This window comes from Mesoplodon bidens, assembly GCF_964165515.1.
Source record: "Mesoplodon bidens genome assembly, chromosome: 8".
NCBI classification, from domain to species: domain Eukaryota; kingdom Metazoa; phylum Chordata; class Mammalia; order Artiodactyla; family Ziphiidae; genus Mesoplodon; species Mesoplodon bidens.
In genome coordinates this window covers 94,102,592-94,124,037 of record NC_138165.1, presented here as the reverse complement: position 1 = coordinate 94,124,037, position 21,446 = coordinate 94,102,592, and the positions used below count along the sequence as shown (strand labels likewise).

Here is a 21,446-nt window from a genome sequence, read left to right as displayed (position 1 = left end):
AAGCATGTGGGTATGGGTATGTGTGGATGGCACATGGCAGGCGATGGGTGGCATGGAAATGGCATGTAGCTTATGTGTGGATGGCATACAGATGGCATGTGAATGGCTCAGGGAAGACATATGGATATTATGTGGTGTCAGGTGGATGGTGAGTGGCTGGCGTGTGGAGGGCGTGTGAGGGGGTATGGTTGGCCTGCAGATGTCATGTGATTGGCACGTGGATGGCGTGTGGTCAGCACGTGGAGGGCCTGTGGAAGGTGTGTGCCTGGCACTAGGAGTACTGTAAAGATGCCAAGCCACGGTCCTGCCCTTGTGGCAGCTTAGGGGTGAGTTTAAGAGGCCCCCAGTTAGCCTCGGAGGAGGGCCTCCTGACTGGCAGGCTTTTGTAATCCCTGTTCTCACGTGCTCTTGGAACGGCCTGGGCTTGGCTGTCACGGCTGCCAGAGGAGTTGGTGTCTTGCCCCAGGTCACACTGTGAAATCAGAAGGAGGCCCTTGCACCCAATCTCAGTGACTGACACCATCACCCACCCAGTTGCCCCACCAGATGCCTCCCTCTCTCTCACCCCCACCTCCCATCAATCGCCAGCACTCCCCCCTCCATACAGCTTGAGTCGCTGAGCTTCTCTGCAGCCAGTTCAGGCTGCCGACACCTCTCATCCGTGCAACTGACAGCTACCCCTCTGCCTCTGGCATCCTGACCCACCCTCTCAGCCCACCTCCGCACCAGCTTCCGGAAGGCCTCGATCTCAGGTCCCTGGGTTTAGCCTTGGGAGCCCCTGCTCCCTGAAGACACAGCGCACACCCCTTCCTGCAGCTGCGCGGCCGGGTGGACCCACCACTTGCCAGCTCTCTGACCCACGTGCCCCCGGCCCCCAAGTCCATAGTGAAACCGGCTGCAACTCACACACTTCCCAAATATGCCAAGTATGTCAAACATGCCAAAGGGCTGGGCTCTTTCTTGCCTGGAGCCTTTACTCACATGATTCTCTCCACCAGGGCTCTCCCTTCTTCCTTCCCTCCATGCCCACGTCCTGGTGGGGCTGGAAAGCTGGGCATTAAAGCACTTCATATTAAAGCACACACACGCATGATCTCACGCAGCACTCACAGCATCCGGGAGGCACTAGTGTCATCCCTGTTTTACAGATGAGGAAACTGAGCCTCCGAGTAGTTAAGTCTCTTGCCGAGGCACACAGCTGGCTGGATCGAAGTTGAGTTTCCAGCGTGTGTGCTCTCTGGGGGCAGGAAGGTTCCTAGATGAGAAGTTTCAGCTGGTGTTGGAGGTTGGAGAGGGTGGATGGAAGTGTGTGTGTGTGCATGTGCATGTGGGGGGCATTCCAGGCAAAGCCTTTTTGGCCAAGGGCAGAATTTTATGGTCCTTAATTGCAGGACTGGGACACACCCAGACTGAGTTTAGGGGGCCCGACAGGGATTTATGCCATACCAAAATTAGCCACAAGGTGGCACCCTCCTCCCAAGAGTCCTGGCTGGCGCGGGTGGTGGTTTGGGGTCGGAGCTGGGAGAAGCTGGGGAGGCGTTGCCTAGGCTGGGGTTTTGCCTTTTTCGTCCATCACCACCTCCACCTCATCCCATCCCTTGAACCTGCTCATGTTAGCCCCCCCCCCCAGTTCCTTCCTTCCTCCCCCAATGCACCTTCCCTTCCCCCCAGTGACTCTGACACAGCTCCGATAGGAGGCAGCACAGGGCTGGGGGTGTAAGGAAGTCCGGCACTCTCACTGCGTGACCTTGGGCACATCCCTGGCCGCACATTCTGTGACCATCTGTGGTCCTAACTTCCCCAGATGACCTGGCTTGAGGGCCCGGGCTGAGGAGGGGATTTGACCCCATGTGCATGGAGGGCTCCCAAGGGGAGCAGAGATGACCCCGATCTCACTTGGTTCAGAGCCTGGCCCTACTGGTGTGAACCGGAGTGGAGGGTGGGTGGCCCGTGGGCTGCCAGGCTTGGGTGGCCGCTCTGGGTGAGTTAGTGGGAAGAAGAGGGAAAAAAGCCAGGGCCACTCTCCAGAGGCACCACCAGGTGTCAGGACTGGGCCATGGAAGGACCAGGGACCCCCAGCCCCACAAGGGAAGACAGAAGACTCCCAGCTATACAGGCCACATGTGTATCCCCAGCAAGAGGGTTGGGGTCACTAGGCTTGGGGGCGGGGTTGGGGCCACTGGGCTTACTGGTGGGAGATGCAGGAGTGTGCCAACTCTCTGCTTTGGAACCAGGAGGTGGTGGTGGCATGACATCCCCTTTATCCTTCCCTCTCTCCCTTCCTCCATCCATCCATTCATCCATCCATCCATCCATCCATCCATCCATCCATCCATCCATCTATCCATCCATCCAGGGCCACCAGATATAGTTGTACAGGTTGTTCTCTGGCTGAGGGGGCCATTCACCAAGGCCAATCCAAAGGGTTTGCTGTGCTCTCTGGTTCCTCATCCAGTCTTCAAGTCTCCGGCTGCACCATGGTGACCCTCTGGATTAGTGGCCAAGGGTTCTGGGTCGAATGGCAAGGCCCTGCATTCACAGCCTCCATGGGGCTTGCAAAGCTGAGGGGGTTTTGCTGCAGACAGGGGCAGTGAGGACACCTTCACAGATCTAGAGAGACTGGGGCATTTGTCCTGTCTCCCCCCGGCTGCCCTGCCCCATAGCTCCCCGTCCTACTGCATTTCACTGTTTAATGGACTGTGGCTGAAGGGGGTGGGGTGGGACACAGGGTCGGGAGGAGAGTCAAGGAACCTGGGGTCTAGTTCTGGTTCTGGGAGGCTCAAAGGCGAACAAGGCAGGCAAAGAACGAAGGTGTATGGACATGTGGGTGTAAGCGTGATGGATATACAGGCAAAGAGGTGGTTGTGAGACGGCGGCTGGTCTTCTGCTGCACTGAGCCTGTTTCCTCCTGCGTATCACGGGGTTAATAGGAAACCCTGTCCTCATCTCTGAGGGGGTGCTCGTGAGGAGCACTGAGGTTCTGTGTGTGGCTGTAAAGTGAGAACTAGTGTCAGGACTAAGGCTCCCTGTGCGGAGACAGAGACGGATGAGACAACTGGAGGAGAAGAGGCCTGGGGCCTTTGTCAGTGGCCCAGCCTCGACTTCTGGGCCTGCCACTCACAGGCCAGGTGACCTCAGATAAATCCCTTCACCGCTTGAACCTCAGTTTCCTCATCTATAGATAAAGGGTTGGACCAAGAATATCTACTGAGGGCTTCCCTGGTGGCGCAGTGGTTGAGAGTCTGCCTGCCGATGCAGGGGACCACGGGTTCGAGCCCTGGTCTGGGAAGATCCCACATGCCGCAGAGCAACTAGGCCCGTGAGCCACAATTACTGAGCCTGCGCGTCTGGAGCATGTACTCCGCAACAAGAGAGGCCACGATAGTGAGAGGCCCACGTACCGCGATGAAGAGTAGCCCCCGCTTGCCACAACTAGAGAAAGCCCTCGCACAGAAACGAAGACTCAACACAGCCAAAAATAAATAAATAAACAAACCAATGAACTGACCAAAAAAAAAAAAAAAAAAAAAGTATATCTACTGAGGCCCAGACCATGGGGGGCCTGGAGAGTTCCCTTGTTGGAGTCTGTAGAGTCTGGATAACTCTCCCAGTGTAGGCTGCCACTCCACCCCCTGTGTGTATGTGTTCACCCATCTGACAATCATGAACCTCTGGGCTGGATGCCATGCCAGGTACTGGTGCCAAGACCCAGCCCCTGACCTGGGAAGATAGACATGCTGTCAGACAGTCAGAGAGCCCGGTGGCAAAACTGACACAGAGGTGTGTGTGAAAAGCTGTCTCTGACTCAGCAGAGATTTTCCTGTCAAGCTTCAGGAGGGAATCCATATGTAGGCTGGTTCTTGAGGGATGTGTAGGAGTTCCTCAGTTCAAACAGAGGGTTTCCCACAGGTCTCTGGGGGCGGTGCTTTAGGGAGTCTAGGGCCTTGCCCAAGGGCCCCAGCCTCCCAACAGGCTGAAACCCAAGGGAAGAGACCAGAATGCCAGCTCAAGAGCCCAAGGCCTACCATCTGGATCTGGATTGGGGCCCAGACTTAGAGTACTCCCCTTCTTAATGTTTCTGGTCAGCTTGGAAGGTGGGGGCAGTCACCTGCAGTTTCCTCAGGGTGGAAACTTGCCTTAATGGGAGAAGTCTACCTAGAAGCCCTCACTAGTTGGACTTGGGGAAACCTTGTTTCAGGGAGCTTTCTCTTTACTGGGGATCCCAGCTTCTACCCTGTGTCTGAGTCACTCACTTCTTGGAGTCACTGGAAGCAGCCTGGTAGGGTGGGAAGATGCTGTGTTCCAGTCCTGGCTTCCCCCTGCGTGGTTGTGTGACCTTGGGTGAGACAATTCACCTCTCTGGGCCTGGTTTTCCTGGTTCTCTAAATGAGGGGTTGGACTAGATCAGAGGGTCTTAACCATGTTCCAAAGGAGGTGTAAGGTTCTTTAGGGGCCCGAGAAGGTAGGAAAAAGGGGGAAACCCAAGGGCAGGCTTAAGGACCTGGGGCCCTGGAACCCCTGCCCACTTTAATCAGAGCAGCTCTGGTTTTAGGAGTTAAATATAGCAGGAAGCAGGATGGTGTGGGGGTCTTGCACTTGGCTCAGACATCCTAGATTCAAATCCCAGCTCTTACCAGTGAGAACTGAGGCAGACTGCTTCACCTTTCTGTGTCTTAGTTACCTCACCTTTAAAACGGGACACACGGCAAACCTCCCGCCTTGGGCTACCGTGGGGATTACCTGAGATAATATATGTAAAGTGCTCAGAACAGATCCTGGCACATAACAAGTATTCAATAAGTGCCAGCCAGTATCACTGAGATTCCATGTAAGAGTCCAGCTGCATCAAGATTTTGGCTGCCAAAACAAAAGCTTGAAAACCACTGGATGGGATGACCTAGAAGGTTTCTTCTGGCTTCAACTTCAGAGCCACACCATACCCACTCCCCGCCGACCACCCCCAGAGTCACCTTGCATTAGGGTTCTCCAGAGAAACAGGACAACAGGATAGAGAGGTAAGTAGGTAGGTAGATAGACAGATATTTATTATAAGGAATTGGCTCACATGACTGTAGAAACTTGGCAAGTCCACAATCTGCAGGGAAGACGGTCAGGTTGGAGACCCAGGGAAGAGTTGCAGTTCAAGTCCAAAAGCTGGCAGAATGCCTTCTTGCTTGGGGAGATCAGTCTTTGTTTTTCAGGCCTTCAACTGATTGGACGAGGCCCACCCACATATGGCAGGGAATGTGCTTTACTCAAAATCTACTGATTTAAATGTTCATCTCATCCAAAAAACACCCAAAAAAACCAAACCATTCACAGAAACATCTAGAAGAATGTTAAACAAATATCTGGGTACCATGGACTAGCCAAGTTGGCACCTAATATAAACCATCACGTACCTCCAGGCCAGACTACAGAAGTAAGAAAGGCAGAGAAGGGCGGCGAGGCCTGGTGGGCAGGTGGGTGGCTGAGCAGGTCTCTGCCAGCTGGGGAAGGAGCGGAGGCCAGCCGGGCATGCAGGCAGTTATCGCCGGGGTCAGGTGCACACCGAGGCTATGCGCTCATTTTCCGACCCGAGGTCAGGAGGAAAAGGCCATTTAGATCCCAACAATGTTGGCTTCCTGTGTTCCCGAGAGGCAGGAAGCCACCCCAGGAGAGAGTGCAGGCAGCCCAGCAAGGCAGGAGTCGGCCAAGGGCTGGGGTTGGGGTGCAGTGCTCCACCCCTGCAGGTAACCTACAGACCCCTCGCCTCTATGGGGCTTTCTGCTCCGTCTCAGGCCGCTTGCCTGGCCCTGCTGTGAGGGGGTAGAGTTGACACCCATGGGCTAAGGTGGGGCTCCTGGGCTCCATGGAGCTTTGGTTTGACAGGGTCCCTCCCCAGGGGGCTTCATCTTGCAGGGTCACTAGCCTTCCGTGGGAGCTAGGGAAGGCCATGGTCTTCTCAGGTGGGGTTGATCATGAGATGTGTGTCCAGGGAGGTCTCAGGCACCTGAGGGATGCCAGGAGGGGGAGGCTGGAGTTTTCCTGCCCTCGTTCCCCTGCCACGAGAAATGGTACCCTGTGGAGTGGGCATCCCTGTCAACCGGGTGTTTCTTCAACAGCATTTGGGACGTTTTCAGGGTTGGAATCTGGGTTCCCCCCTTTGTTCGTTGTGGGGAGGAAGTGATACGTGGTGACTGTGATGGAGCGACTGGCTGGGGTTATACACACACTCTCACAGCTGGAAGAGAGCTTGGAGACCATCTGTTCCAGGGGTCGGAAATGCAAGGGCCTTCAGAGGAAAGCAGGCAAGTGAGTGTGGACAGCAGGCCATGGTGGGGGCCCCAGGGATCTGGAGAGAGCTGCTCTGCTGGAAGGCACTCCAACTAAGAGAAGAAGCCTTTGTGATTTAAACACTGAGACCGTTAAAGAAGACAAGCGTGCAGGCCCAATCTACCCTGGAGGCTGCCAGTTGGCTGCCTTATTTTCTGAGCAGGAGTCTGAGACTCAGAGAGGGGAGTGATTTGCTTCTGGTCACACAGCTCTGAAAGCAGTCAGGACTAGAACCCAGCTCTCCTGACACGGGGCTCTTCCGTATAATAACAATCACGAAGGTGATGGAGATGCTGCTGATATAGCTAATCCTTATACAGAATATACTTTGGGTTGGCCACGTATGTTAACTCATTTAATTCTCACAACTCTGTGATGTAGATGCTATTATTACCCCCATTTTCGAGATGAAGGGATGAAGGCTCAGAGTGGTTAAGTAACTTGCCCCAGATCACAGAGCTGGTGTGTGACCTGCATCTGAGCCTAGAGTCAGTCTACATGAAGCCAGGTAGGTAAGTGGGTATAGGTGGAGAGCAGGACCCATGGATGAGTGGATGAAGGGATCAGTTAACTCCTTTAGTGCTCCCACCCTCTTACTAGGCTTGATCATAGGTGGTGCTTGTCCTGAAGCACTTGGGAAGGCTGACTATGGTCCCCACCTGCCCTCTCCCAGCAGGGGGTGGAGCTGAAGAGCGAGGCTTCCCGACCCTCACTTGTGTCTTTTCTGTTGCCCCAGAATGTCAGTCCTGGTCCCAGGGGTTTAGGCTGGGGAGAATCCTTCCAGTTTGAAATTTACTATACATTTATTGAGCCCATCTATGCCAGACCCGTGCTAGGGGATGGGGCAGGATACAAAGCTGCAAAGTTGAACAGGACCTCCCTTTCTGTCTTAAAGCAGTTGAATGTGGGGGAGAACCAATAATAAAAGAATACTTAGTCCTCCAAGGTGACAAGCGCTTTCCAAGGGTTGTGGGCTGAGGATTCTTGGAGCACAAAGGAGAGAGGGACCATCTTTGAATTATCCAGGGAGGGACATTTTGAACTGGGCCTTGAAGGATGTATATGAGCTCACCATTCCAGACCTGAACCTTGTAGATTCGAAGTCTGTGTGGGGAGTTTGGTGGGGCAGGAACAGATCTCTTTAGTGGCAGTGGCTGGAGGTAGAGGCAAGACTAGGCCATGTAGGGCCTTATAAGTATGTTGAGGAGCTAGACAGAGGGTCTAAGCAGGGGTACAATGTGATCAGTTTGTACTTGAGAATGGCCTGTGACTCTGTGGATTGAAAGGAGACAAGGCTGGTGGGGAGATGGGGCCCAGGGAAGGATAACTGGTCTGAACTGGTGCAGTGGTGTGGGAGGAAGGTTGGAATTCAGCAGCCTCTTTGGATGACTAATTGCTTGGTAGGATAAGGAAAGGGATGGAGTTACAGAAAGGAATATGCAGGTACCCAGGGAGCAAGAACCCAGGGGATGGCCTCTGGTCTTTGTTTGCAGCATCAGCCTTTGGCCTCTTGCTTTCTGAGGGATTCTGTGCTCTGGTTTCTGTATTAGTTAGCTGTAGCTGCATAACAAATTACTCTAAAACTTAGCAGTTTAAAACAAGTACAGAATTATTCTCTCACATAGTTTCTGTGGGTCAGGGATTCATGAGTGGGGATTCATCCACGTAACTGGGTGGTTCAGACTCTGGGTGTCTCATGAAGTTGCAGTCAAGGTAGCCGGGGCTGTAGTCATCTGAAGGCCTGACGGGGTGGAAGATACACTTCCAAGGTGGTTCAGTTGTGCGCCAGTCAACTTTGTGCTGGCTGTTGGCAGGAGGCCTCAGTTGTTCATTACATGGCCCTCTGTATTGGGCTGCTTGAGTGTCCTCATGACATGGTAACTGGCTTCCCCTAGAGTGAGTGATCCAGGAGACAAAGGCTGAAGCCACCAGTGCCTTTGATGACTTAGCTTCAGAAGTCATATACCATCTTTTCTATAATATCCAATTGGTATATAAACCAGTTCATTGTGGGAGGGGACTGCAGAAGGGTGAGCATACCAGGAGGCGAGACACACTGGGGGCTACCTTGGAGGCTTGCTGCCACAGTTTACCTTTCTGTGGCACATTTGAACGTGCCATTGGTCTGAGAAGTGAGAAGCCAGCTAAACAGCATATTTCAAATTACAGCAGGAGGGATGCAGGTTAGAGAGTAGGAAATACTGCCCTATGGGAGAATACCTGAGACAGGTGACTAAGATTGTAAAGGAGCCTTCTCTGGTGGGGATTCAGGGCAAGAGGGTTTCCCTGGGGTTGGGAGCAGGTGCTTCTGAAGGTGCAAAAATTCATTAGTGGGGGCTTGGCAATGCCTGCGCTGCTTGGAACCTGCCACTTGAATTCAGTTTGCTGAGCTTTTGTCTTTTGAGCTGGGGGCTGGGGGCTGGGGGAGGTATATTCCTTTGCTCCCCACTCTAGAGCTTTCAAGGACAAGCTCTCTGCATTCCAGCACGTAGGGAGAACTCAGCACACTGTACTGCAATTGCCCAATGATTTCCCCATCTGCCCTCCATTAAAGGGCATTTATTGAGTGTCTGTCCACTGTGTGACAGGCAGGCCTGCCCTGCAGGCCATTCACTGCCAAGAGTGCCTGCCCGAGAGAGCACTGGAATCAGTCCACATTTTGCTCACCAAGCCATGCATCCAGGTACAGGGCTGGGTCCTCCTGGAGAACGAGCATCTTCTTGCCATTCCCACAAAGACACTATAGTCAGTGTCCAGTGGGCTGGTCTGCCCAGAGGGTGGGACTTTTTCTAATTTGCACAAAGGTGCTGTTTGGTGCTGTGCGCTTGGAGCAGACACTGTTCTAGCTGCTGGGGATACAGTGTGAATGAGACAGGCATGTTCCCTGCCGTCATCCATCTAGTGTGGGGAGATATACTATATATAAGTGAGCAGGAATTACCCCAGATGAGTTCAGACTGTGAGCTGTGCTAAGAGGATTTTATCAGGGTGCTGCTGAGAAAGAATATTGGGGAGCCTACTGTAATTTGGGTGGTCAGGGAAAGCCTCTTTGAAGAGATGGCTTTCAGTGGATTCTAGAAGTAGAAGAAGGATGTGGCTTGGTGAACAATGGAGAGATGGAGTGAGGGAGAGCTTTCCAGGCAGCCAGAACAGCAAGTGCAAAGGCCCTGAGGTAGGAAAGTTTTGATGCACTCTGTGAACGTCAGGAGTATGAAGTCTGATGCCGAAGAAAGATGGAGTCCTGGCTCTCATTGTCCTCCCAGTGTCTAGAGTGGGGTTGGGAGGCCTGGAGTGAACACTTAGGGGTGTCATTGATTGACTATGAGACGCTGGGGGGAGGGTTATGGTTCAGGAAAAGACTGAGTGGGGGGGACGATTAAATGGGGGTGCACATAAACTCCAGGGGAGATCTTCAGGTCAACTCAGCAAACATTTATTAAGCCTCTACTACGTACCAGGCACTATATCTCGTGTGTGTGTGTGTGTGTGTGTGTGTGTGTGTTTGTGAGAGAGAGAGAGAGAGAGAGAGAGCCAGGAGGTTCCTTCCTTGAAGGAGTCCACAAGCGTAGGAACCAAGATGGTGCAGGAAATGGCACTCTGTGGTGATGCCTTCAAGGAGGAGGGAAGAGTGACAGAGGCCTCCAGAGGAGGTGCCCAGGCCATATTCTTGAAGACCTGGCATTTGATTAGCAGAGGAAGAGGAAAGGTCCTTGGTCTGGAGGCAGTGGCCCAGTAGGGCGCCTGCCTGACTGGAAGGGCCTTCAAAGCTCAGGCCACATGGCCAGAGGCTTTCTCAATTCCACATTCCTAGGCCAGAAAAGAAGGCATGGGGGTGGGGCTAGGCAGGCTGCCGGCGTCAGAGTGGAAACACGCTCTGCAGGGGCGTTGCCTGGGGTTGGGGGGGGTGGGGCCGAGGGAGAAGCAGAAAGTCTTGATGGATGGGTCTGACTTGACGTGGGTGGCCAGGGGCGGAGAAGTCCCCGGGTCGGGCTGCGTAGCTGCTGGGGTCAGGAAAGCCTTGAGCAGCACTGGCTGAATCACAGGCCTGAGCTGGGGCCAGAATTAGGTGCTGGGAGAACAAGGGCCGGCCAAGGTCACATCCCAGGCTCCACCCGGTGTGCCTCCCAGCCACCCCCCGACCCCTACTCCCACCGACAAAGCAGAAGCCGTCGTGTGGGGTGCCCTGGAGCCTCTTGTGGCGGCTCTGGGCCTTCAGCTGTGCCTCAGTCTCCCTTCTGCGTTCTGCTGGGGATCTGGTTGGCTCGTGGTTGGAAAGGGGTTGGGTAACTGTAGATCCAGGAGCCAGAGCAGCCGACTGTGGTCCGGGGCTGTGAGGATTCGCCGTCAGGGTGGCTCCCTGTTCCCTAACCAGCGCCCCTGACCCACCTGCCGCTGCAGCCCAAGTCAGCGCAGGAGCTCAGCTCAGGAGACCCCTCACCCACCTTCGGGACCTGGTGAGAGGGGCTCACCAAACCCTGGGTGGAGGGCCCTGGGGTTAGGGTGCGCAGGCTGGGACATTCCAGGCTGAGGGAACCCCACAGGAAATTTGATTCCAGCTTCTGGTAGGGGGAGGGCAGAGCAAGTCGTGTGTGTGTGTGTGTGTGTGTGTTTCAACTCACGTGTGTTTCAACACATAAAGTTTGTGAATCTGTGCCCACACGTCTGTGTCAGGCTGTACTCCGAGGATCTCACGTGAAATTGTGTGTGCGACTCCCCCCATCCCGCCCCCAGTTAGAGGTTTCTCCTTGGGCTTGTGAGTGGGTGTGCAAGGCTGGCTATGTGTGCACGTATGGCTGAGTGTATGGGTGTAAGTGGTTATTGGTTGTGTGTGTGTGTGTGTGTGTGCGCGTGCGCGCGGGCCTCTCCTGGACCATGAATTGGGTCTGTGTGTCTCTCCTGGGGGGAGTGAGTGTGATCGTGGTTCCCGGGTGCCAGCTGCCTGCCTGGCGTGTAAGGGGACAAGGTCCCCTTATTCCTAGCTCGGCTGACAAGGACCCTGGGTCCGAGCCACCTCTGCCCCCTGCAAGGATCCAGCGGCGGAGTCGGTTCCCCTCCTCTCCCCCGGCTCCTCCCAACTTCGCGCGGCCGCCCAAGGGGCTCTGGCAACGTGGTCTAGGCGCCTCCTGGGCCCGCGGGTTCGCAGTCCCGGGCGTTCTCGCCCCTCAGGCCCCGGGGAGCTGCGGCAGCCCCCCGCCCCCTCCTCTCTCCGTCCCTCCTTCCCTCCGTCCCTCCTTCCCTCCCGAGCGCGGATTGCGGGCGGGAGTGGGAGGAGATTTCGCCGGAGTTTCCATTTCATACCTCGCGGCTAAACTTTCTTTCTGTGTCTCGCCCTCTTGCAGTCTGCAGCTTCTCCTGTCATCGGAAATGCCAGGCCAAGGTAAGGGGCTGCGGGCCGCTGGCCCCGCGGGGGGCTTGAGGACGGGACGGGCTAGGGGTCACGGGACTGGAGCGGGGGAGCCAGCGGGCCGGGGGCGGTGCCCTGATCGTCCCCTCCTTCTCTCTTTGTTTATGCAAAGCTTCTGGGCCCCGGAGCTGGCTCAGGTCAAGGTGAAGGCGAGGGCCGGGGCGGGGGGCGGCGAGGGGGACGGGGGCGCGATGCGCAGGCTCGGCGGCTATTGGGGGTGGCTGGCGGGGATCGAGCTCCTGGAGAAGGGCCTTTGAAGGCATTTCCACCTAGTTCTCAAGGGGAGTGGATGTATGGAGGGGGAGAGGGATGCATTTCAATTCCCCCTTGGGCCGCGCAGAGCCCTAGTTGGCCGGATTTGGCCAGCCTAGAAAAACGCGGGATGGTGCCACAGCCGTAGGACCCCGAGGGCGGAGAAGGGGATAGGTAGGGGGAGTGGGGGTGAGGTGGAAAAGGTCAGAGGTCAGGGTCGCGCTGGGTCTGGAACCTCCTTGAGCGACTGTCCCACTCTCTTCATTGGCCACTTTGGTGCTCAGTTTCCCCATCAGTGTTTCCTGGCTGGTCTTAGTGGGAGAGGAAAACAGGAGGAAAGAAAGACCAGAGGAATTGCTGGGTCCTGGTTGGCCAGGTGGGCTGGTCCCCTTGCTGCATCCTCTCATGCTTTGGCAGAAGAGTGATCACCTGGTGGCAGCCTTGGAGTAATGGGGGTGGGGGTGGGGATGACACCAGGATGGATTTTGATGGATGACTTGGGAAGGAAATTGTTCCGTCAGATGCGCTCAGCTTTCTGGAGGAAGTGCCTGACACACAGTGGGTGCTCAAAAACATAACAGGTAATTGATTATTACCAATTGGTAGCTCTGAGGGTGGAGAGTTACATTGGAGAAAGGTGCTGGTGGAGTAGGCCTCTCTGAGAGGGGATCCACTTCCTCCTGAGTGACCTTGCTCAAGCAGAGTACACAGCCTTGCTGTGGGGTAGGGGAGGGGTCTCTCCATCTGGAAACTCCAGGCTGGAGGGCTGTCCCGGCAGAAGTGCAAAAGGCCTGGCTTGTTTCTGCCATCTGGACGGTTTCTGCCCCTTCTGTTGTCTTCTGCTTTTCTGACCACCTCAGCCTTTTCTTCTCTGGGTGGGAAAGTGAGTTTCTGCCTCTCCCTGCATCTCCCACCTTGTTCTCTTCATCCAGAGCAGAGTTTTTCCACCTTTAACCCCAGAACCTTCTGGTGTTCTTGCTCCTCCCCTATCAACCCCCGCCCCCTTCCTGCACCTGTTTCTCTTAATAACAATGGACATTTGTACACTGCTGTAGGCCTTAGAAAACACTTCAATGCGTTATCTGGTTTTATTCTTTTAATTCTACCAGAGCATAAAACAGGCCGAAAGATCTCGTTGTTTTACAGATAAACCGAGGCACCCAAAGGTTGAATGACTTTCCCAAGGTCTCACAGTATAAGTCCTCACCCATTTCTGTCCCTGGGCCTTTGCGCTTCCTTCTAAAATGTACCTCTTGCCTAGGGGCAGACATTCCTTGATCCTTACCTGCCTTTCCCCCTTTGCCTTCCATCTCTTGCAGTGGTGGATACAGTCATAGAGGATAGGTGATGAATGTCCAGTGAAGGGCCTGAATAGGGTGAATGGGGGGTCCAGAGAGGCTGAGAGGTGTGACAGAAGATGGCTCCTTGCTGTACAGCTGCCTCTTGTGTGGATGCAGAGAGATGACAAAGATGACTTCTGGGGGGCGTAGCCTGCTTGGCAGTTCTCACATACGCTGGGGGGTCAGAATACACCAGGCTGCAGCAGCCCTGCTCTGCCCAGCCAATGAGGCTAACCCGGAGGGAAGAGGTGGACTGGCAGGGCAGTGGCCAGACAGACAAATGGGGCTTTTTATAGGATTTTCCTCTATAGGAAATGGTACCCACTGGTGGTGTGAGCTCCACCCACCTGGCAAGTCTCTCCCCTAAAACTACAGATCTTACTAATGCCCTGCCTTTTCCTCCTGCTGGGAAAGGGTGATGTGAGCCCCAGGACACACAGCAGAGCTCTGTACTCTGGAGTTTATAACCAGATCAACTTGGAGGTCATCTCATCCATCCCCCTGCCTCTAGAAGGGATTCATTAAACCAATGTTTTTTGAGCTCTTTCCATATGCCAGACACTGTTGTAGGTGAACAAGACAGAGAAGGCCTTTGCCCTCATGGGACTGACATTCTCACAGGGGAGACAGACAATAAATAGGCAAACAAGTTATGAGGGAATCGAGCTAGAGCGGGGGTTAGAGAATGATTAGGCTGAGTGGCCCAGGACAACTCCTCCAAGGAAGTATTGTGTAAGATGAGACTCCAATGATGTTACATGATGATTTGAGAGATGGAAAGAGACAGTGCACCTGAGGTGAGGTGAGCTTGTCACGCTTGAAAGAAGGCCGTGTGGCTGGAGAGTAGTGAGCACTGGTGGGTTTTAAGCATGAGAGACATGATCTGATCTCCACTTGGAGAAGGCCACTCCGACCTTGAGCAGGCAAAAGTGTAGGACCAGGGAGATGGGTCAAGAGGCGGCTGATGTTGCCCAGGTGAGAGACGTTGGCGGCTTAGTCCATGGCGTTTGCCGGAAAGATGGTGAGAAGGTACCAGGCCTGGGATGCATTCTGGGGTAGAGCCCAGAGCCTGGCTGTGGATGGGATGTTGGGTGTGAGAGTGAGAATGGGCTCAAGGATGACTCCCAGGTTTTTGGCCAGAGTCACCGGGTACACGTGGTTCTATTTACTGAGATAGATGAAGTGCGTGAGAAATTTCTAGGGAAGAGGGTGCCAGGACTTCTGCTTTGCTTGGTCTTTTATTTCACAGTTCTTTTCCCACACACTGGGGATTTCTTGCTGATATGGATCCTCTCCTGTCCTCTCAAGTTCAGCTCGCTCTGGCCACCCCTCTGGTAAGTGGCTGGTTCTGGATGCCTAAACATGCCTCCTTCCAGACTGTTCCTGCATCATGAGCCCATGGCTCTGAGCGGGTCTCTATTATTTATACGTCACAATACGATGTAACAAATTACCCCCAAATTTAGTAGCTTAAAGCAGCAGCACACAGTTTCTGTGCGTCAGAAATTTGGGAGTGGCTTAGCTGGCCGGTTCTGGGCTGGGGTCTCTCATGGGGTGGCAGTCAAGATGTCAGGTGGGGCTAATGTCCTCTGAAGGCCTGACAGGCTGGGGGATCTCCTTCCAAGATGGTTCATTCATGTGGCTAACAAGTTGCGGCTGGCTTTTGGCAGGAGGTGTCAGTTTCTTGACACACAGCCGTCTCCATAGGACTGCTTGAATGTCCTCATAACATGGCACCTGGCTGCCTCAAAGTGAGTGATTCAAGAAACAGCAAGGCAGAAGCCCCATGTCTTTTATAGCCTAGCCTTGGAAGACAGACACTATTTCTACAATATATTAGTCACACAAGTCAGCCCCATTGAGTGTGGGAGGGACTTATAAAGACATGAATAAGTGGAGGCAAGAATCACTGGGACCATCTGGAGTCTGACTACCACAGAGTTCCAGGGAGAGAGCAAAACTCATCTGGCTCTTGGGAGGTCTTGAGAGGAAGGGCAGGGACATAGGAACCAGACATACCTGGGTTTGAACTCTACCCTGCTGCCTTCCAGCTGCGTGAGCTGGGTTATCGAGGATTAAATGCACATTGACACATAGTAGGCATCTTCTTTCTTGGAACCATAGGTGAAACGAGAAAGGAGCCCAGATATTCTGTGCCTCGTTCTTTGCCCCTTCTCTTGCTTGAGAGAAAATGCTCAGTGCTGGTAGAGGAGGACCCTTAGTGCTCAGCTCAGAGCAGATGTTAAATACATGTTTATTGCACTTGGGACTGTTGAGAGGTATGTTGCGCCTTCAGCTTCTAGAATAGTGCCTGGCCGGTAGTAGAGGTTCCAAGGAAGAAGTAAAGGAGTGGAATAAAGGAATGTTGAGAAACAAGAAGTTCCTATATAGGGAGAGGCTGAGGGGGTGGATGAGAGCAGGAAAGAAGGAGCAGAAAAACCATTTAAAAATTCTCCTTCAAAAAGTTCTCCTACCTCCTAACACAAAGATGCTCCATATAGGGAATTCCCTGGCAGTTCAGTGGTTAGGACTTGGCGCTTTCACTGCCGTGGGCCCGGGTTCAATCCCTGGTCCAGGAACTAAGATCCCGAAAGCCGCATGGTGAGGCCAAAAAAAAAAAAAAAAAAAAAAAAAAAACCTCCAAATAATAAATCTAGGCATTTACATTGTCTAGTTGGGGTATAACTCACATACCATCAAGCATACAAATTGATAAATTTGTACATATATATGAACCAGCTCAAGATCTAGAACACTTCCGGCACCCCAGAAGCAGCCTTTATGCTCCCCTCCAACAAATATCCCCCAAAGGCAATTGCTAGTCTTACTTATACCATCAGAGATTAGTTTTGCCTGTTTATGAACTTCATATAAATTGAGTCATGTAGTATGTTTACTTTTGTGTCTGGCTTATTTCACTCAGCATTATGTCTGGGAGGCTCATCTGTGTTCTAGTGGGTTGCAGTGCTTCATTCTTTTTTATTGCTGTGTTGTATTCCAGTATGTGAATAAACCCCAATTTATTTATCCATTCCACTGCTGATTGCCATTTGGGTTATTTCCAGTTTGGGGCTACTATGAGCAGACTGGCTCTGAACATTTAATCACCTGTATCTACACTGAACTTTGTAATACACAAAACATTTTCCCTTACCTTCTCAGTCCTGGGAGGTGGGCAGGGCTCATGGGAGTCCCATTTTAGAGATCCAATGTTGAGGCCCAGGGACGGTAACCAACTTGGCTAAGGGCACCTTAGTGCCAGTGGCTTTCTGGCACTGCCCTGGGATAAATGGTAGAGAGCAGGTGAGAAGGGAGGTGAGTCAGAGCAAGCCAGAGAAACAGAGACAAATAGAGAGAAGGGGCTGGTACAGGCACTGGCAACTCATTGTAGTTCACGGAAGCCCCACTCTCCAGCTGTCCCCCTAAATCTCTTGAGGGGAGCAAGTTCTAAGTCTCCCTTAGTCCCCACCCTTAAATCTCATAGGGGTCCTTATCTGTCCCCAATTGTTTCTCCTATTGAGGATTTAAAATGAATGGCCCAGGATTTGTCTTCCACTTTTATCTGAGCATGTGCACAGTGTGTATATACACAGCAGATTTTCTTCTGTTTTGCTTTTCTCCTCACTTGCCTGCTGTAGGGTTCTACAACCTCCAGATACATCTTATTCATTTGTGTATTGATTTATGATTTTAAAGGAGACTTTACATTTTAGGCTGGCTTTCGATTTACAGAAAAGTTGCAAAGATAATACAGAGAGTTCCTGCGCAGCCCACACCCAGTTTCCCCTAATCCTGATACGTGTCTGAGAAACCCTTTTTTCACTCCTGACTTGCCCCCTTGTTTGAAATAGCAGTCTCAGCTGACAAGGGCGGCTCCTTCCAGCAAAATGCTAGCTGTCTATTCCAGGTCAGATAAGAGTTAGATGAAAGGACCAGGTAGAGGCAGGGCAGGCAAATTGCCCAGGCCCACCCCTCAGCCTCCGGGCAGCCCCTTCTCACCTCGCTTCCTTTAGTTCTCCTACCCTCTTCCCAGCCCTGGCACCTCCCTGCCCTCAGCACCGGGTGGGGGGGGGAGGGGGGAGGGGGGTGAAGGGAGGAGTCTGCAGCAATGAGTTGGTCTCCTCCCCTGTACCAGAGGGGTTTAAATCTCATCCTTTAAGCTTGAAAGGAAAGGAAATCCCATAATTAACCCCCATCTTTCAGTCACATTATACATCACTCTCCCGCTCTCTCATAAACACACCAGCAGCCTCCCTTCACAATTGTGTTGGAGGCTTGTTGTATTCTCCTGCTACCAGGATAGCAGGGTAGTGGGAGGAGGTTCATGGCTCCAAGACCCATCCATTGTTCTGAGCCCAGTGGAGTGCTTAAGTTCTTTGGCCTTGGAGACAGACTGTTGAGTTTAAATGCTGACTACAATAATAACTGGCTGTGTGACCCTGGGCAAGGTACTTAACCCCTCTGAGCCCCAGTTTCCTCGTCTGTAACACAAGGATTATAGTAGGACCTATTTTTGTAGGGCTCTATGATAACCCAGCTAAAATGCCAAGCTCAAAATTAAGTGGTCAAAATGTTGCTAATAATTATCATTTTGTATTCCTCCTACCTTCTTCTAACTCAGAAAAAGAGGGGAGACGGGAATTCCCTGGTGGTCCAGTGGTTAGGACTCCACGCTTCCACTGCAGGGGACACAGGTTCAATCCCTGGTTGGGGAACTTAGATCCCGCATGCCATGCTGGGCCACACTGATGCAGCCAAAAAACTGCAAAACACAACAAAACAAAAAAAAGGTGGGGAAAAATCTGAACTGAGAGACCAGCCAAGCTTGCTAAGGGCACTGGTGTCAAGCAAGATGATGCTTGCATATGTTTTGCTTCTCTTCTCCCTCTCCACTATCAAGGAAGAATAAGGAAACAGATGTAGGTGAATATAATGTGTCTTTTGCTGTTTGCTTGCCTCAGGGCACCTGAGATCTGTAGCAGTGGTTCCAGACCTTGTCTGTGCATTAGAATCACTGGGGTGCTTTAAAGATAATGATGCCTGGGTCCCCCTCCCCAGGGATTCTGATTTAATTGGTTTGGGGCATGACCTGGGCATTGGGATTTTTGAAAGTGGCAACCATAGGTGGGGGTGTAAAATGGCACAACCATTCTGGAAAGCAGTTTGACCATTCCTTATAAAGTTAAACATACACTTGCCTTATGACCCAGCAATTCTGCTCCAACGTATTTACCCAAGAGAAATGGAAACATGTCTGCTGAAAGGCTTGCACATAAATTCATACCAGCTTTATTCACAATAGCGATGAATTCACAATTCACCAACTGGAAAAACCCAAATAGTCAACAACAGGTGAATGGACAAACTGTTTCATAAAGGTCCAGGGGAACAGTACGTCGTGATAAAAATGAATGAACTATTGTTACGCGCAGCATCGTGGATGAATCTCAAAAACACTGTGCTTAGTGAAAGAAGCCAGACGCAAAAGAGTACTTACTAGATGGTTGCATTTTTATGAAATTCTTGACAAGGCAAAACTCTTATGACAGAAAGCAGATTAGTACTTTCCTGGAGCTGGGGGGTGGTGGGAAGATTGACTGCAGAAGAGTGTGAGGGAACTTTTTTTGGGTGATACAGATGTTCTTTATCTTGATTGTGGTGGTGGTTACCCAGAGTATGTGTTTGTCAAACTCACTGAACTATATTCTTAAAAGGGAAGGATGCATTTATTATATATAAATTATATGTCAATAAAGTTGATTTAAATAAAAGCTTCCCCGGTGAGTCCCCTTTGCAGCCAAATTTGAGAACCGCTGGGCTGCAGCTTCTGAAGACCCACCTCTGTCCTTGCTGTCTTGGTCAGCACCCAGCACAGTGCCAAGTGTGTAATAGTGCTTTCTGTGGTCAAGGGCCTCTCGTACTCTTTTTAAAAAAATAACAACTTTCTTGAGATGTAATTCACATACCATACAATTCACCCATTTAAAGCATACATTGCTTTTTTAAAAAAAGTTTTTACTTATTTTATTTATTTATTATTGATTGTGCCAGGTCTTAGTTGCAGCTGGCAGGCTCCTTACTTGTGGCACGCAAACTCTTAGTTGCTGCATGCATGTGGGATCTAGTTCTCTGACCAGGGATTGAACCGGGTCCCCTGCATTGGGAGGCGAATTCTTAACCACTGCACCACCAAGGTAAAGCATACATTTCAGTGGATTTTTGTATATTCAATGTTGTGCAACCATCACCACAGTTAATATTAGAGCATTTTATCAACTGAAAAAGAAACTCCATACACTAAAAAAAAATTATTTTATTGAAGTATAGTTGATTTACAATGTTTTGTTAATTTCTGCTGTACAGCAAAGTGATTCCGTTACACATTTATATACATTCTTTTTCATATTCTTTTCCATTATGGTTTATCACAGGATATTGAGTATAGTTCCCTATGCTATACAGTAGGACCTTGTTGTTTATCCATTCTATATATAACAATTTGCATCTGCTAACCCCAAACTCCCAGTCCATCTCTCCCCAGCCCCCTCTCCCCTTTGGAAACCACAACTGGGTTCTCTATGTCTGTGAGTCTTTCTGTTTCGTAGATAAGTTCACTTGTGTCATATTTTAGATTCCACATAAAAGTGATATCATATGGTATTTGTCTTTCTCTTTCTGACTTACTTCACTTAGTATGATAATCTCTAGGTCCATCCATGTTGCTGCAAATAGCATGATTTTGTTCTTTTTTATGGTTGAGTAGTATACCACATCTTCTTTACCCATTCATCTGTCAATGGACATTTAGGTTGTTTCCATGTCTTGGCCATTGTGAATAGTGCTGCTATGAACATGGGGGTGCATGGATCTTTTTGAATTATAGTTTTGTCCGAATATATGCTGAGGAGTTGGATTGCTGGATCTTATGGCAACTGTATTTTTAGTTTTTTGAGGAACTGCCATACTGTTTTCCATGGTGGCTGCACCAACTTACATTCCCACCAACAGTGTAGGAGGGTTCCCTTTTCTCCACACCCTCTCCAGCATTTAAGAAATCTCATACAGTTTAACTGTCCCTCCTCAATCCCTCTCCTTCCCGCACCCCGGCCCCAGCCTTAAGCAACCACTCATCTGCTTTCTGTCTCTATGTATTTCTCTATTCTGGAGATGTCACATAAATGGAATAATAGAATGTATGTTCTTCAGGGCTGGCTTCTTTCACTTAGCATAAAATTTTCAAGGTACATCCTTTGTATGGCCTAATAATATTCTATTGTATGGGTATACCACATTTTGTTTATCCATTTATCAGTTGATGGACACTTGGGTTGTTTCCACCTTTTGGTTATTGTGAATAATGCTTCCATGAATATTCATGAACAAGTTTTCATGTGGACATATGTTTTCACTTCTCTTGTATCTATCTGTCTATCATCTATCTATCTATCTATCTATCTATCTATCTATCTATCTATCTATCTCTACCTATGTGTGGAATTATGGGGTCCTGTTGTAACTCTATATTTAACTTTTTGAAGAACTGTCAGCCTGTTTTCCAAAGTAGCTTATATTAGTTTTCTAGGTCTGCTGTAGCAAAGTATCACAAACTGACTTAACAGAAATTTATTGTCCCACAGTTCTGGAGGCTAAAAGTCCAAAATCAAGGTGTTGGCAGGACCATGTTCCTCTGAAAACTGTAGGGGGAATCGAACCTTGCCTCTTCTTAGATTTGAGCGGTTTGCTGGCAATCTTTGGTGTTTCTTGGATTATAGATACTTCACTTTAATCTTTTATCTTCACATGGTATTTTCTGTGTGTGTCTTCTTATCATCTTTCCTCTGTGTCTATCTGTCTCTGTGTCAAATTTTTATAAGGACACCAGTCATATTGGATTAAGCCCACCATAATGGTCACATTTTAACTTGATTACCTCCATAAAGACCCTTCTTCCAAATAAGGTCACATTCTGAAGTACTGGGACTTCAACATATCTTTTTTTGGGGGACACAATTCAACTTACAACATAGCTGCATCATTTTGTATTCTCACCAGCAATGTATAAAGATTCTGATTTCTGTACATCCTCATCAATACTTATTTGACTTTTTGATTATACCCATCCTAGTAGATATGAA

The 21,446-nt window shown here is 50.8% G+C and overlaps 1 protein-coding gene across 8 annotated transcripts in view; it reads left to right on the top strand.

Moving 5' to 3' along the window:
• The window catches only part of TNS1 (tensin 1), a 232,385-nt gene that overhangs the window by 45,279 nt on the left and 165,660 nt on the right, over positions 1–21,446 (top strand). For all 8 annotated transcript variants that reach the window (XM_081242900.1, XM_081242898.1, XM_081242901.1 and 5 more), the window contains exon 3: positions 11,655–11,692. In XM_081242900.1, the coding sequence (XP_081099026.1) occupies positions 11,655–11,692 (38 nt within the window). The remainder of the gene's footprint in view (positions 1–11,654; positions 11,693–21,446) is intronic.